Source organism: Lynx canadensis, chromosome B2 (genome assembly GCF_007474595.2).
Source record: "Lynx canadensis isolate LIC74 chromosome B2, mLynCan4.pri.v2, whole genome shotgun sequence".
Classification (NCBI taxonomy): Eukaryota; Metazoa; Chordata; class Mammalia; order Carnivora; family Felidae; genus Lynx; species Lynx canadensis.
In genome coordinates, this window is record NC_044307.1 from 64,544,583 (window position 1) to 64,562,825 (window position 18,243).

The window sequence follows — 18,243 nt, forward strand, 5'->3', positions numbered from 1 at the left end:
CAAATTACACCAATTAAAATCAAAATTAAATTTAATATATCCATTATCACCATACCATACAACAGTGTTAAAAATACCTAAAATTCTGCTAATTCATGGGCAGAATCTGAAATGGCTTGTTAAAATTTCATAAATATCTGGGGCACCTGGGTGGCTCAGTCGGTTAAGCATCTGACTTCAGCTCAGGTCATGATCTCGTGGTTCATGAGTTTGAGCCCCACAATGGGCTCTGTGCTGAAAGTTCAGAGCTTGGAGCCTGCTTCGGATTCTGTGTCTCTCTCTTTCTCTGGCCCTCCCCTGCTCGCACTCTGTCTCTCTCAAAAATCAATAAACATTAAAAAAAATTCATAAATAGCTAATATCTATTTATAAGGCCTTCTGTCACTCCCCAAACCCCTCCCTCAGACCCCATACCCTCACCTGGATGGCCACCCCACCATTCATTCATTCTGCACCTGCCATCACATGGTTCTCAAGTCACACTCCCAATCCCATCAGCCCCTAACTCAAAAATTTCACAAATCCTCCAACATCCACAGAAATGAAGACAAATTTCTATTTCAGCAATCGATCCTCACAATCTGACCTGTTTGCCTCTCCCCTAAGAGCTACACACACCCAGGGGTTTGCTGTTCCCTAAACTTGCCCTGACCCGGGTGAGGCCTGCCTCGAAGACCCCTCTCAAGGGCTACCTCCTCCATGACCCTTGCCCAAAGTGCCCTCAATGGCAGTTCTCCTGTCTCTTAAAATGTAAACCTAAAACATTCCATTCACACCTCATTTTTGTATGTCATGATACAGTAAGTTACATATGTATCATACTTATTCTCTCTGCTGATACAAAACTACTTGGGGGCAGGGGCCGTGTATCCCTTACAGGCTCCACACAGTCCCACATTCAATCAGTGTTTGCAGAGTTCAGTCCATGGTGTTCCTCCCGCACCATTAATATTTGGCAGATGGCCAGCCTCCAATAACCAGCCCCTCCACCTTCCTAGGTCTTGGTTTCCTTACTTACCTCACCTCCTTATTAGGAATTAGAGGTGATTCTGCCATGGTGAACTTGTCTATCTAAAGGTCCCAATCCCAACCATCCCCCCAACTTCCTCTCTTTTGGGAATTCAACACAGCTCTTTTCTCTCACAATTTCAACTTCTCTTCTTACATTAAAGGGAAACATAAAAGCAGTTCTCCTACCCCTTTGAAACTGCTACCATCTCTCTTCCTTTCTCAATCCTGCCATATTTCTCGAAAGAGTTGTTTCTGGCCCTCTTCGTGGTGCTTACCACCCCTCCCCCGCACCCACCATTCACCCTACTTCCCCTACAGGTGTCTTCTAAATCATGGATCAGATTTTCATTTTAAGAATGGCCCTTTACATCTCTAGAGACCTAGAAACTACTATATACTAGAAATGGTGATAAACCACAAAGGGACGGAGAAGCTAGGTGTCAACAGAAAAAGTATAAACACAGTGGGCCACATACAACCTCAATCCTTAGAATCAGAACTTGTCAAAACTCACACCACCTAGACCCAGACCTCAGAAAGCCTCCCACCCATCCTGTTCCTTACACAGATCTGCTTGCAGGCCTCCCAGCTACTTCTTTCTATGACATCCTCTGTGATCACTCTCCTGCCCAAGTGCAACCTCCTTAATCCTTTCAGGGACTGAACTTCCTCCTCCTCTTTGTTCTACTGGACGTCTAACTTTCCTCAGGCAATTCTGACAAACCTTTACTCCTCTTGAATTCAGGCCACCTATTCTCCCATATATCCCCTGTTCCAGGGAACAGCCTACAAGGTCCTAATTGCTACCAACCATCTCCATGACACCATCTATGTGCTTCTGGCTCTCACATTCTCACAATCACCAAGCACCCTCCTCTTTCACATCCATGACACAAGGCATCCAACAATCAAATTCAGGACTCATCCACCTCTTCCCACTGGTAACTGCTGCCACTGGTCCACCTCCCCACCCTCAGGATGGGCCCTGCTCCCTTCCCTGGCCTCCACCCCCCTACAGCCACTTTAAATGACTGCTCCCTGGGATGTCACCCGTGGGTGCTCATCTAATCCAGAACTTCAACACACCCATGTCCACAGGACTCCAGGCTAGGAAACTGACAGTCCTCCTAGACTTCTCATCCCTCTCTGTAATGCACATGGGAGAAGCTATTGTATCACTTCACAATCACATCTCGTTTTTAGGAGGCATGAAATCATCCACAGAGGAAACTGTAAGTGACCCTGAGACACCACCTAATGTACCCTTTGCTTTTGTAGATGAAAGCATTAGGAAAACAGAGATGTGGTACACACTCTTCTTTATGCTATGAAAGTTATCCTTTTTGAGCTTGTGGGATGATAGAAAAAAAAAAATCGATCTGGTCTTTGTGCCTAGTTCTCATCGTGCAGCTTATAAAAGCCTTAGCGTTTCCTGAGTGTTGGGAGTGACTTTGTTATGCTAATGAGGTGGCTGCTGTGGGTCCCTGGACAGCTCCGGAATTGGGGGCTGGTTACTGGAGAAACCCAATACACAATCAGAAGGTTGGAAAGTTGGGCCACACTGCCGACCTCTGGGGACAGAAGCTAGAGACGGAGTTCAATTGTGTGGCGGCCACTGATCCAATCAATCATGTCTACATAATGAAACTCCAACTAAATACTCTGAACACACAGGTTCAGTGGAGCTTCCCAAGCTGTGCACACATTCATGTGCTGGGAGGGGGATATATCCTGATTCCACAAGGAAAAGGCACAGAAACTCTACGTTCTCTGCCAGACTTCACCCCATGTGTCTCTTCATGTGGCTGGTCCTAGTTTGTATCTTCTGTAATAAGACTGTGGTAGAAGTAGAGCACGATCCTGAATTCTAGGAGCCCTTCTAGTAAATTGGCAAACCTGAGAGAAAAACAAATTTATAGTCAGTCAGGAGTGCAGTTGTCCTGGGGACCCCCAGAGTGTTGCTGGTTAAGTAAGGGCAACTGTGTGGGGTCGGAGCTAACTCTGGGTGGTGAGTGGTGAAGCTGAACAACAGTGCACATGGCTGGATTTTTACCGGAATAGAGTCCCTACTGCATGCCAGGCACTCAACTGGGAACGGAATATACTGTCATCAAAGGAGCACAGTGCCCGCCTGCCACCTCTCAGAGTTAAGCATGAAGTGCATGCACACGTTGAGAATTCAAAACAAATCTCAGCCTTAAGTTCTGAATTTGAACAAGTCTACACCTCCTGGCAAGGCTCGAGATTACTTTAAGCTCAGTTCTTTCAGGCAATGGCTCTTATTGACACGTCCCTGGAAGTGGCCAATGTCGGTCTGTCACTTGAAAGTAACTCCCTGACTTCAAAAAAGAGCTAAAACCTCTGTGTGGGCTGCCTTGCCTTTCGTGTAAGAACCAGCCCGTGGTCAGATGCCCGAGGTGCAGGAGCTGAGCCCGAGGCTCAGACAAGCAGACATATTCTAGGTTTCACAGGCTTGGCAGAGCAACGTGGCCGCTAACCCACTGCAGAAGCCACCTGCGTGCGGCTTCCAGGGCAAGGACTGCCTCCGACAAGCTGTTCCACCTTGTGGGTGGCTCTTTAACTTGTTTGTTTTTTGTTTTTCAGTAGCAATCATTACCAAGTTTTTTTTTTTTTTTTTAACTATTCCCCAGGGCAATAGAAATAACCTTTACTTCTCTATTAACATCGTACATGTAATTCCAAAACAACGTTTCCTCATATGGGAGCAAAAATAGCAACTATGAAGTCCAAAACGGCAAAATAAAGACAGACACCAAATCTGTCTCCCTGAATGACATGAAAACTTACAGTTCCGATGTCTGATACTCAAATAAACTTCTCGTGGTGGGCAATGCTGTGACTTCCCAGAAATATAGGCAGGACAGACCCTGAGGGTCTTCTACAAATGTGCTCACCCCTCAAAGCAAGACAGTTGGGGAAATGTTCCCTGTTGGTTAAGTTTCAATTCTTAATCAGTTTGTGAAAATCCAGGAGGGACCCAGGCTCCAGCGCTGTCCTTTCCCTCAGCCACCACAGACCATTTTCTACAGGACTTCCCTGACCTTCTAGAGCGCAGCAGGAAACTGGGCTTCCCGCTTCTCTCTCCTTCTAGACTGTGAGCGCTTACAACTCAGAAATGAAGTGGGAAGTACCATTTGTACATGAAGGTCCAAAAGGTCTTTTCCCTCTTCCCACAGAGAGTACATGAATCTTAAGTGAAATGCAAACAAAGCTGTGAATTTTCAAGTTTTAAAATGAGAACTCCCTCCAAATCAGAATTATTATACTATCAACTAAATCACACTCCCTTAAGGCTTCCAAAATACTAATAATTTACTGAAAACTAATTTGCAAAGCAAGTTCACGTATGAAGAAAATTTAGTGTGGCAAAAGTTGTTTTCTTCGAGACAGAAATCTTACTCCTATTTTGAAACAAGGATAATTAGGAAACATGCAAATCATTCATATTTTATGATACTTCTTATATGATGCTTTGAAAATATACTGAAATGCTTAGAAAAAGCCAAACATCAGTCATGTCATGGAGCAAAGTCTCCCAGAGCAGTGAAAAAGTATCAAATAGTTTGTCACAGGCCAGGCCTAATGTATAAATCCCATGTGCCTTTCTTGAATTTTAAATATATCTATTTGGATCCAAATTCTGAGGGGAATCAATGCAGATGTTCAGTGGGTCTACTGGATACTTGTTCATCTATGTAAAGTTCTTATAACAAAATCCAGGAAGACTTACCCAAGTTGCCCTCACCTTGAAGTTACCATGCAGGGTTATAGGCAGAGATCTTGTGTGTTAGGGGACAGGTCTGCCCAGCCTGTGGTGAAGCAAGGCTCTGGGAAAAGTAAGGACCAAACACCTGTCAGCAGGCTGCTTTAGCAGCCATGAACCCTCACTTAGAATCCAGGGGCCCAGGCTTCTCTCTGAGCTCTTTGATGGAAGCCAGGAGAAGGAAGAGTACATTAACAAAGACCTCAGCAGTCATTCATGCTACATCTCATTCCACACGCAGGGAAACTAAGTCCCAGGGAAGCAAAAGACTTTGAGCAGAAAACTTAGAGAACACTAGGCAAAGTTACACTTCTTATCAGCAAGAGACCAGATTCTCAGAAGACACATTATGGTCAGCCTTCTCTTTTCAGAGCCACGAACTCACACTTGCCTGAGGAAAGGCCTCTTTTGGGAATTCTCAGGACCTTCTAAATATGGCTGACCTACTCTCCATCTGTCTTCAGGAAAATGCTTTGGCTGAGAGGCCAGCTCAGCTCCCAGGCTGCAAGAACTGAAGACCAAAGGGCAAGGCCAGGGCTGGAGAGGGGAGCCCGGGACAGGGTGACGAGGGAAGGGTAAGAACTCCAAGCTGTCCTTGGGGTCTGAGACCATGGCACACATTTACACAAAACTGGCCCTCAGGAAATGTTTGTTAAATGCGGAGTAAAAATATCCTAGTTTGTCAACTCCCGTGACAAAGCTGCCACCGGGCCATGCGCAAGAACTTTCCCCAATAACTCTTACTCCTGGTATCCTTCATGATCTTGCTCCCTCAATTTTATAGTGTCGTCAGAATAAAAATGATGAATCCAGTTCAGAACACAGCCCTCATCCCATCGGCATTGTGAGCCTAGAGGTCTCGACTGCAGTTGGGAAATACACACAAAAGACCGGCTAAGCACAGGGTGACAGACAGACAGAGCTGTGTTCCAGAGCTGAAGATTGATGGGATTAATTTTGAAGCTTTTCTGCCTCCATCTTCTAGGTTAGATGTCAGTGATGAATCTTGCCTCTACGCCTCATGTTTTAAACTGCATCCTTCCAGTTACCAGAAGCATCATTTTATATAACCCACAGAAATTGAGTCACTTTATGAGAACGTAGCACTTTAGGACTTGTCGACTACTACAGGTCTTAATTCAGTTGGCCGGTCAGAGAACAAAAACTTTAAAAGACAGTTATGCTCAGTTAATAAGTGTTTGAAAAGCCAGCAATCCAATTTTATGTTCCAGCTATTAAATGTATCAGTAACTACCAAATTTATCAATAAGCATGACAAGGATTAGCTTCTGAATTTCACATCACTGTTACGTTTATCAGTAAGCACATGAGGTACTGACACTAACTGGCGTTAGTTAGCACTGAAAGGTACAGGTAGTGGCCCAGCCTAGGTCTCACCACTGACCTGACACCCAGCCCAGCAAAGGCACAAACATTTGTTGGACGAAGGGACAGCTGCACAAACAGCTGACAAAAATGGAACAGAATGAGCATTTTCCAATTGCCCACAAAACCCATTTCTGCTTCAATTAATCAAAACGCCTGTCTTGAAAGTTTACTCAGATAGTTCATCTGCTGAATAGAATACGATCTAGGGTTCCAACCGAGTGGTCTTTCAAAGCTTCCTTCCTCCAGGACATGGTTATAAACAGCGGCACCGGCAAGAATGATCAGGGAGGAGCAAGCGTCACCATCCACACTCCTCACCTGCCATGTCGATGGCAAAAGGCCTGTCTGCTCTCCAGCCGGTGTACCAACCAACGACTTTGCCGTTTTCCACCAACGGACGTTCATAGCGTCGCCCGCCAACCAGGCCCACTGGCCAGACAGAGACCTTGCGTGTAGTTCGCATCTATAAGAAGGGGAAAGAGATGTGGTTTAAGTTTCCTTAGGGAAAATAACTCGAAGGGAGGAAAGAAATGTGAGCCACGTAGGAGAATAGGGGTGGGGAGGCAGAGACTGGAGACTCAAAAGTTGAAGGTTTCCGGACAGAACCCTGCTGCTGGCAGACTGCTGCCCAGTTGGCTGCTGCTGAGCTGCTTGGCACCATCGGCCGTCCTCGGTCACAAACTCAGCTGGCGGCTCAAGGCTTAAGAGAAACAAAGTGGGTGTCAGTATCTGAACGGCACTTTTTTGAAGCTAAGCTATACCATCAAAAGTATTTTCTATTGGTTTCAAGGTTGGATCTGAATACCTTGCGTCTTCCGAACTGAGGGTGACTTCCCTTTAGGAAACTCAGTAGCAGCAAAAATTTCACTCAGAGAAGCCAGAGGAGTTGCCTTCCTATGAATTTTTTATTGTTATCAACACAGAAATCTTGGCTGGGGGCATTAACAATGGCATCCAGGGGCGCCTGGGTGGCTCAGTTGGTTGAGCGTCTGACTTCGGCTCAGGTCATGATCTCACACAGTTTGTGGGTTCGAGCCCCGCATCGGGCTCTGTGCTGACAGCTCGAAGCCTGGAGCCTGCTTCGGATTCTGTCTCCCTCTCTTTTGGCCCCTCCCCCACTCTGACCCCCCCATCTCTCTCTCAAAAGTAAATAAACATTAAAAAAAGTAATAACGGGGGCACCTGGGTGGCTCAGTCGGTTAAGCGTCCGACTTCGGCTCAGGTCATGATCTCACCGTCCATGAGTTCGAGCCCTGCGTCAGGCTCTGTGCTGACAGCTCAGAGCCTGGAGCCTGCTTCAGATTCTGTCTCCCTCTTTCTCTGACCCTCCCCCATCCATGCTCTGTCTGTCTCAAAAATAAATAAACATTAAAAAATAAATTAAAAAAAAAGTAATAATGGCATCCAGATACAGAACAGATATCAGGCATTCTCCAGAGTGACGAAAAGAAAAACATACCCTACATCCTGCCTTTCCAGGGAAACTGGGTCCAGCTAGAAAGGAGCACACCTCACGCACGCAGCTGGAGAGGCTGGCCCTCTTCCCACACACCCTGTTGTATCTGGTGAAGTTTTCATCAGACCGCGTTCAACTCAAACTTATTTACTGGATTTCTGTAAGGGCAAAGACATGTTCGCAACAAAGCTTCCTGGTACTGGGCAGGCAGCGTTTTTGGGCAAACCACGGCCACCACCAGAGGACGTGTTGAACAATCTGTAAGCAGCCCACATGACACCTCTGTGCAAACTAGAAGGTTCCCATTTCCTGAGCACACACACGTGCAGGGGCTGGCAGCTTGGCCATTAAAGTCCAAGCTGGTTTCAGTTCACTCACCCTCTCAGCTGGGGGTATCCTGGGGCGTGATGTACACAGCTGCCTTTGGAGGGCCTGTTGTCATTACAAGCTCAACACCAAAGCTTTACCTTATATTTACTATACAACTGGGCCATGATCAGTTAACCAATGGTTAAAATAATGATTACCAATCAAGGATTTTTTTTTTTATGAAAGGAAAATTATATACTTGGGAAATATTTTCAAGTACAATTCAAGTGAAAGTCATAGTAACCAGAAGCTCCCATTTGCCAGGAATTCCAATTTTATTTATTAATCTCTCACCTCACTCCAAAAAAAAAAATTTAAGAGTGTGAAACATTCCAGGTAATAAAAATCTCACTGCATCAGTCGTCCACAAATCTGGAATTAGTTTTACGGTCTATTACTTTCTCAATAAACTAATCACCACTGCCTTGTGCTCATACTAACTTATATGAGGATTTTTAAAAAGTTCTACTGAAGTAGAACTGACTGCAGGAAAGAGTGAATAGTTCTGAGATTACTAAGACTGCTTATAAGGCTGGCCCTCGGCTGGCATCTGGGAACTTGGCTTTTGAAACAGTCCTTATGCTGATAAAGTTGTTTTGTCTGCCTAGGCACCAAACACCTGTTTTCCTTTGGGGACCCTGAAACACTTGGGAGGGCAAGAGGTGCCTATGTGACCAGCCCCCATTAAAACCCCTAAACGTTACATGGGTTTCCCAGGGCATTAACATTGCACACCTGTGGTTATAGTTTTGCTGCCGGAGGGAAGATGTGCTTGCGGGATCCCTCATGGGAGGGAGAGAACGTAGGAAGTCTGCACATGGATTCCTCCAGACCCTTCTTCCTGGTGTCTTTCTCCCTCGTTGATCTGGCCACATATCCATACCGCGTCACTGTAATAACTCTAAGCCACAAGTACAACTATACGCTGGATGCTAGGAGTCCTAGTAAATCACCAGACATGGGGGTGGTCTTGGGGGACCCCTGAGAGATGTATTTTTTTAAAAATGTTTGTTTATTGTTGAGAGACAGAGAAACAGAGTGAGCAGGGGAGGGGCATAGAGATACACACACAGAATCTGAAGCAGGCTCCAGGCTCTGAGCTGTCAGCACAGAGCCCGTCGTGAGGCTGGAACCCAGGAACTGCGAGATTGTGACCCTAGCCAAAGTCAGACGTTTAACCAACTGAGCCACCCAGGCGCCCCTAAAATGTATTTTTACAGTGTAAAACTTGATACATTTTGATACATGTATATAGCCACGAAACCATCACCACAATGAAGATATCCATTATCCTGCAGAGTTCCCTTGGGCTCATTTTTAAATCCATCCCTACCATCACTCTCCACATCCCCAGTGCCCCTATCTGTGCATTCCCCACACCACTGGTCTCCTGTCACTATGCATTAGTTTGCATCTCACAGAGTCATGTATGAATGGAATCATACAGCATATACTTTTTAAAAAATAATCTTTAGGGGCTCCTGGGTGGCTCAGTTGGTTAAGCGTCCGACTTCGGCTCAGGTCATGATCTCACAGTTTGTGAGTTCGAGCCCCCCATTGGGCTCTGTACTGACAGCTCAGAGCCTGGAGGGAGCCTGCTTTAGATTTTGTGTCTCATTCTCTCTCTGCCCCTCCCCCACTTGTACTCTGTCTCTCAAAAATAAAAAAAAAATGTAAAAAAATTTTTAAAAATCTTTAAAAAAATGTTTATTCACTTTTGAGAACATGTGAGTGGGGGAGGGGCAAAGAGAGGGGGAGAGAGGATCTAAATTGGGCTCTGCGCTTACAGCAGTGAGCCCCATGTGGGGCTTGAATTCACACATGAACTGTGAGATCCTGACCTGAACCAAAGTCGGCCACCCAGGTGTCCCCAGCATATATTCTTTTTATTTAGCTTCTTTCACTCTGCGAAACTATATAACAATTCATCCATGCTATAATGTGTTTCAATAGTTAACTCCTTTATATTACTGAAGTACTTTGTTGTATGGATGTGCCACAGTTTTTGTTTTGTTTTGTTTTGTTTTTTCCATTTGCCTGTGGATGGACAGTTGGGTTGTTTCAAACTTCTGGCTATACAGACAAAGCTGCTATGAACATCTGTGTACAAGTCTATATGCACTTCATTTTTTTTTCTAAATATTTTTGAGAGAGAACGCGCACACACGCATGAGCGGGGGAGGGGCAGAGAGAGAGGAAAACACAGAATCCGAAGCAGGCTCCAGGCTCTGAGCTGTCAGCACAGAGCCTGACATGGGACTTGAACTCACAACCTGTGAGATCATTATCTGAGCTGAAGTCAGACACAACCAACTGAGCCACCCAGGTGCCCCCATTTTTTGTTTTTGATAGATACCGGAGTGGAATGGCTGGATCACATGGTACACGTACATTTAACTTTTTAAGAAACTGCCAACTTACTTTCCAAAGTGGTTGTGCCATTTTTCATTCTAACTAGCCATGTGAGAGTCCCCATTACTGCACATGCTCAGCTCAACAACACTTGGTGTGGTCGATGTTTTGCTTTAGCCATTTTAACAGGTATGGGTAGTATTTCATTGTGCTTCTAATTTGCATTTTTCTAGTGACCAATTATGTTGACTATCTTTTCATGTGCTTGTCATCCATAATCTCTTTGAAGAAATATTTATGCAAACCTTTTGACTATTTTTAAAATTATTTCCTTACTATTGAGTTTTGAGAGTTATTTATATATTCTGCATACAAAACCCTTCACAGATACCTGATTTACAAATATTTTATCCCAGTCCGTGGCTTATCATAATGTTCCCTCATAATAATGTGTTTTGAAAAACAGAACTTTTAATGTTGATGAAGTCCAATTCATCAATTTGTTCACAGATCATGCTTTTGATGTTGTATCTAAGATATCTTTGCCTAACTCAAGCTCACAAGAGTTTTCTCCTTCTCTCTCCAAGTATTAGAGTTGTAGGTTTTACATTTAGGTTATGATTTTGAGTTGATTTGTGTGTATGGTGTGACAGACAGACTGAGGTGATTTTCCTTCTCCTCCTTGCGGATGGATATCCAACTGTTCCAATTGTAACGTGCACATGGGTATGTGGCTGTCCTGGAACAACTCCATGGTCTTTGGACCTTTGTCAAAAGTCAGTTGCCATATACGGGTGGACTTATTTACGGACCTACTCCTCTGACCCACTGGTCTGCTTGGGTGATCCTGATGCTAATATACTGTCCTGATTTGCTATGGCTTTATAATAACTCCGGTAATCAAGTAGCATTAGCTCTCTTTGTTCTTCTTCCAAGTTCTGACTGTTCTAACTCCTTTTCCTTTCCATAGGAGTTTCACAGGCACATTGTTCATTTCGGCAAAATGTGATTGGGGTTGCATTAAATCTATAGCTCAATTTGGTGAGAACGAACAGCTTAACAGAATGGAGTCTTCTAACACATGAACATAATACAGCTATTCATTTACTTAGATCTTTTCCATGTAAAAATTTTTTTAAAAAATTGTATTTATTTATTTTGAGAGAGTGAGCACATGTGAGCCAGTGGGGGAGGGGCAGAGAGAGGAGACAGAGAATCCCAAGAAGGCTTTGTGCTGTCAGCGCAGGGCCTGATGCCAGGGCTCAAACTCACAAACCGTAAGATTGTGACCTTAGCTGAAATCAAGAGTCAGATGCTTAACTGACTGAGCCACCCAGGCGCTCCAGATCTTTAATCTTTCTCAGCAATGTTTTCACGATTTAATTTTTGAATCAATAGCAACATTTAATGCTTTTGTGTCCTAGGTCTTCTCCATATGGGGAAAAAAATCCAGAAAATTTACTAAAATCTTCACAGAAATATAGCCCTCTCCCCAACTCACCCCACCTTCAAATTCCTGTTCCCTCACACACTGCAGAAAATATAAACATTTCTTTTTTTTTTGTTTTATATATCAAACATGCCAAATATACAAAGAAATCAAATTAAATGTAACCTGTGTTTTTCTTCAATTGATACAATGGCTCTCTATTTATTGTAAAGGCACTAAAAATAGTACTGTTCGTTTTTGATATTTCCTTAAAGTGTTTATGATTTTTCAGCCCCTAAACTGCTCTTGCCCAGAGCAGTAAATTTTCAAATATGCTAAACATTGGTAAAAAGACCCCATCTCAGACTTGTGTGTCTTCTTAAAAATGGATAGGTTGAGGGGTCCCTGGATGGCTCAGTTGGTTAAGCATCCAACTTCAGCTCAGGTCATGATCTCACAGTTTGTGAGTTTAAGCCCAGCGTTGGGCTCTGTGCTGACAGCTCAGAGCCTGGAGCCTGCTTCAGATTCTGTGTTTCTCTCTCTCTCTCTGCCCACCCCCACTTGTACTCTCTCAGAAATAAATGTTTAAAAATTTTAAAAAAAGAAAAGAAAACGCATAGGTTATGCTCTGCATACATCAGATGCCAAAAAATTCTTAAGTGTGTAAGCACTTAACTGAAATGTGGGCCACGTGTAATGAGTTAAGCAGTGTGTGCCTGAGCAGGGGAAGGGACAAAGCTCACAATCGGGAGAGGAGGAGAGACAATAAAAGAGAAGTCAAAACTGTTTTTAAAATAGGAAGAGGGTGCCTGGGTGGCTCAGTTAGTTAAGTGTCTGATTCTCAATATCAGCTCAGGTCATGATCCCAGGGTTGTGAGATCAAGTCCCCCCATCAGGCTCTGCACTGAGTGTGGAGCCCGCTTGGGATTCTCTCTCTCCCTCTGCTCCTCTCCCCTTCTCTCTCTCTCAAATAAAAATAAAATAGGAAGACAGAAATCACCATTAAAGAGAATACTCCTCTCCCCTTCTCTCTCTCAAATAAAAATAAAATAGGAAGACAGAAATCACCATTAAAGAGAATAAACCATAACTGTGAGACCACCAGTAAGGGGATTAAACATGACCCCAGCGCATTTTATGGGAGGCTTTTCACTTCCGCTGGGCCATGGAAGACATGTAGGATTTGGCCCATAGACTGAGGAATAGCCTCAGGTTCCAAGTAATGAGATGAACCAAAGAAACAAAACTTCACATTTCTGTGCCAGTTTCTTGCTAGAAAATGAAGGTTTACCTTAGCACATTCCAAGCTAACACTTACCTCTGTTTGATTTTTTTTTTTTTTTTTAAGAGAACGGGGTGTTAAAAGGTGAAAGAGTGACTATTTGAATGCAGGTGAAAAGGCAGGATTATATTGCCAAGTATGCTAAATTTAAAAAAAGTTTTGTCATTTGAGTATAATACTTTGGAAAGATCCAGATGCCCTTGCCACGTGTGCACTGTTCTGAGAGTCAACATGAAATGCTTCATCAGACACGCAGCCCCCCGGCACACCACCACTGTGCTACATAGAGTGTGCCAGACATTTCAAAGGAAAATAGCACAGCTATTTACAGAACTTCCTCATTTCACCCCTGGGATCTATCCTTTGTTCCGTGTCCTTTTCACTCAATCTATGCTCTTGAAGGATTCCTTGGCAGCCACCTTCTTTTCTGAGGAGGGGGGGAAATGTAACAATGACTATTAAAAGCAAAAGCACTTTTTTAAGAAAATTTTTTAATGTTTATTTATTTGTGAGAGAGACACAGAGACGGAGACAGACTGAGAGGCACAGAGCATGAGCAGGGGGAGGGGCAGAGAGAGAGAGGGAGACACAGAATCTGAAGCAGGTTCAGGCTCTGAACTCTCAGCACAGAGCCCGACATGGGGCTCAAACTCACTAACTGCACAGAGCCTGATGCGGGGCTTGAACTCAAAAACTACAAGATCATGATCTGAGCCTAAGTCAGACACCCAACCGACTGAGCTACCCAGGCACCCCAAAAGCACTTTTGTAGAACTAAAATATTCTCAGCGTTTAAAAGCTTTGTTACTTCCTTAACACAAAATAGTGGTTACATAACAAACACATCTTCAAGTGCCTGGTATGAGCTCCAACCTAAAACAGAGGACTACAGCATTAAGATATTAAGATATTAAGATATCAATTAGATATTAAGATAAAGAGAAAGCAATTCATATATTTATAACCGTTGCATTATGACAAATAGGTCTGGTCCCCAAAGCATTCTTTTCCTATTTATTCAATACCAAAGTCATAATCTGTCATTTATTCCTCCCACTATGACCCCAATTAAATAGGACTTACAGAGCAATGTTAACCAGCCAAAATTATGGGCAGAGTAATTTCCATAGATCCAATGGCTACAAAGGACACAAAAGACACATCTGGTGCATCTTCACACTCTTCCAGGCTAAATGCCATTTAAACTACCAGGGCAGCTGGTGCTTGTTTATCTTTATCTTCTCCAGAAAAGGAGGGAGGCAGGTAAATATAGCCCACGCCTGTGTCTGGTGACCCTCACCAACAATCTGCTGGTGGTTTTTAGCCAACTATTTTTTCTGCAGCTTTAAGCTGCATCCTTTTGGTCCCACCTTTGGGGTATGGCTGACAGTCAGCTACAGGGACTGGAACACTTCAGAAGATCACATGTAGGTGATCATCAAAATGCCCTCAGAGTAAAACAGAAAAGTTAAACAAATGCCTTTAGCTTCCTTTAAGACATACCACTGAGGTGAAATCTTGTTTTATTTTGTCCAAAGGGAAGTGAATAAAGTTCTTGATCTTCTTAAATTTAAAACACTATAGGCAACCTCAAGGAGTAGAATTACAATAAAGAACATTACATGCTGTATCCTGCTTTTTTAACTAACAATTTCAATGAGAGAGAAAAATACGCGGAATTGTGGCAGGATCCAATGAACTAAAGACACAAAGGAAAGAGCAGAAAAAATGTAAGGAAAGAATACAGAAATAATGACCTGGAGCCAAGGTCACTGTCCATAAACATCTGACATTTTCCAACAGAGAAACTACATTACATAATCCAAAATACCCATAAATTCCCTTTGTAACAACTTTGAAAATTAATGTCCTATCTGTACTCTTTCTTGCATCTGCCCCTGATGACTTTAGCAATCATTTCCCAACTAACTGATACTTGGCTCGATGCTATTCATTCCACAGTATCCCTCACATAACTTTATATTGCCTTGGATCTTTTTTTTGCCTATTTTGATTTCTGAAAACCCCTATTTCCACAGCATGAACTTTTGAGGTATATAAGCTAATTACTTAATGTATATAAGAATTCTAGAAAGCATAAGTAAGTGTTCCTAATGTTACATTATAAACCCATCTCGTATGTCACTGGGTTAAAGAACAAATCTAACATTTTTTTCATACTTGCTGTATTTTTTCACTAAACACCTACCACATAATGTATGTCCAGTGCTGTGCTAGGCCCTGAGCAAGGATTACAAGGTCCTTGCCTACCAAGCCAACATTCCAGAAGAGAAAAGTCAATGATACATTGAATTGCAAAATTAGTTACTTAATTTCTATGCTGATGAAGGCTGTAAGGGAAGTGTACAGTGTGACAGGAGCAGGCTACAGACGATCTGACATGATCTGGGAGCTGGTATAGTTTCCTTGAGGACATCAGCATGAGCTAAGCCTAAAGCCTGAAGCATTAACCACAGTGGAAAGGAATACCAAAAATGTTCCAAGCAGAAGGGAATTCGGGTACATGGGCCCCTGAGAAGAAAGTTCCACTGCATTCCTTAATTTAAAAAAAAAAAAAGGTAGGGGTGCCTGGGTGGCTGAGTCGGTTAAGCATCCGACCTCAGATCAGGTCATGATCTCACAGCTCATGGGTTCAAGCCCTGCATCAGGCTCTGTGCTGACAGCTCAGAGCCTGGAGCCTCCTTCAGATTCTGTGTCTCCCTCTTTCTCTGTCCCTCTGCTGCTTGTGCCCTATCTCTAAAATAAACATCAAAAAAAAATTTTTTTAATGAATAAAAAGATCTTTTGGGGATGGTGGATGAAAGGAGTCAAATTTCTCACCGTTGGAGAAAGAATTTACAGACAAGCAGAAGAGAAGGCTAGAATGATCCACTTGGTTATGGATTAGAGCTGGGGACATCAATATGAACTCATGTTTAATTGAACATTGAGATGGTTATACAGATACAGATATGTGTATACACACGGGTTAGTACCAGACACACATTTTCTTGCTTTATCAACTGACAGGGCCCAGAAACAATGACACTCCAGTAACAATGAGCCCACCTGGTGCCCAAGTCTTGGCTTCTAATACTATACTTTAATAAAAGGAACCAGAGGTACTTGGAGAAGTAGCTGATTCTAGGTCTGGGGAAGAAAATACTCAAGACATATCCCATGGTATCTTTAGAGCCAAAAAGTAAGGAATTTCTCCCAAACAAAAATAAATAAAAAGCTGTACACTGATGGGTACATGTAAAAGGCACAGTCAACTGAAAATGTTCTAATTGGTCAAAGCTGAAAACAATGTGAGCAACAAATTAAGGAATAATGGATTACACCCTAAAGTGTAAATACTAAATACTAATATCACTTGAATTATGCAAATAATTGAATTAATAAGTTAATGGGCAATAGATAAATCTCCCATTCAGAAGCATTCCAAAAATTTTATGTCAATAACCCTCCCAGGAGATGGAACAAAACTCCCCACTCCTGTATGTGCTGCACACAGGAACTTCCTCCCAAAAGAACAGCCTGGAAGAATGGTTGGAGTGGGGAACACGCTTTACAATAAAGAGGTCTGATGAAACCTACCTCAGCTGAATGATCAAGGTTAACAACAACACTGATAAATTATGTATTTTTATGATGTACTGAATGGGACTTTACATGTGTGGTCTTTTCTAATACCATTCTCCAATAAAAGGAAACAGGGTTCCTTGGAGAAATGGCTGATTCTAGGAGTGGGGCAGAACATACACAAGGTGATCCTGAGCATCTGGGAGCACCAGAACATAAGGAAGTGTTCAAAAACAAACAAAAACTTCAAGCAAACCCACATTGATGGAGGTATGTCAAAAGGACATAGTCAACTGAAAAAGCTCCCAGTGGCCAGAACCAAAACACCCTGTGTTATAAAATAATGTTGATTCTCTGTACCCTTGACGTGATGTTATCAAAGTAGCACTTTCCCCTGTGGTCTTCTTCCCAAAACCCCATAACTCCACAATCTAATCATCGGAAAAAAAATCAGTCAAATGACAATAGAGGAGCATGCTATAATACACCTAGCCAGTGCTCCTCGAAACTGTCAAGATCATCAATAACAAGGAAAATCTGAGCAACTGTCATAATCAAGAAGAACCTAGAAAGACAGGACAACTAAATGTAATGTGGTATCTATGATGGGACCCTAAAACAGAAAAAGGCCACTAGACAAAAATCAAGGACATTTAAATAAAGAATAGACTTTAGTTAATACTGTTTCATTAGTTGTAATACTTGTACTATATTAATGTAAAATGTTAATAAAAGAGGAAACTGGGTATGTAGTATAGGAGAACTTTCTAGTATCTCCTCAGTTTTTTTATAAATCAAAAACAGTTCTGTTTTTTTTGGAGAAAGAAGGAAGATGAGGGAGTGGGAGCATTCTGAGCTCACCATCTCCAAGGAACAAGCCAAGGCAACAACTACATATACCACAGCTCACTCTGAAAATGACCTGAAGACTGAGAGAACAGACCTTCCACACCTTAAGTCATGAGAAGGCCACACTGAATAGCAGAGGAGGAGCAGAGATGCAGCTGAGAACCAACCCACCAGCATGGCTACCCACGAGCAGGAGGGAGCAGCTAAGGGATTGAGCCCCACACCAGGGATGCCTGGCCCTGAGGACCTGCACTGGGAAGATAAGTCATCATAAAGTCTGGCTTTAAAATTCAGCAGGGTTCAGAGTGCCTGGGTGGCTCAGTCAGTTAAGTGTCTGACTTTGGCTTAAATCATGATCTCATGGTTCATGAGTTCAAGCCCTGCTGACAGCTCAGAGCCTGGAGACTGCTTCAGATTCTGTGTCTTCCTCTCTCTACCCTTCCCCTGCTCCCGCTCTTTCTCTCGCTCTCTCAAAAATAAATAAACATTGAAAAAATTTTAAAAATCAGTAGGGCTGAACTCCCAGAGAGACAGAGGAGCTAAAGGAAACCAAGTCCCTGCTTTAAAGAGCCAGCAGACTGTATCACCTAAGAAGGGTCCGAGCACAGAAGTAGAAGTTTGAGAAGCACCTGGGTTACGCATGAAGGAGATTTACTGACTAATTTCAGTATCTGTGTCACACAGGTGGGGATCTGCAGGAACTTTCTTCAGCCCACATAACCCAATGCTTGTGAGAG

General features: G+C 43.1%; 1 protein-coding gene across 1 annotated transcript in view; it reads right to left on the reverse strand.

Annotated features, from left to right (window-relative positions):
* B3GAT2 (beta-1,3-glucuronyltransferase 2) overlaps positions 1–18,243 on the reverse strand; it is a 92,239-nt gene that overhangs the window by 19,674 nt on the left and 54,322 nt on the right. The window contains exon 2 of the mRNA XM_030315794.1: positions 6,503–6,647. Within this exon, the coding sequence (XP_030171654.1) occupies positions 6,503–6,647 (145 nt within the window). The remainder of the gene's footprint in view (positions 1–6,502; positions 6,648–18,243) is intronic.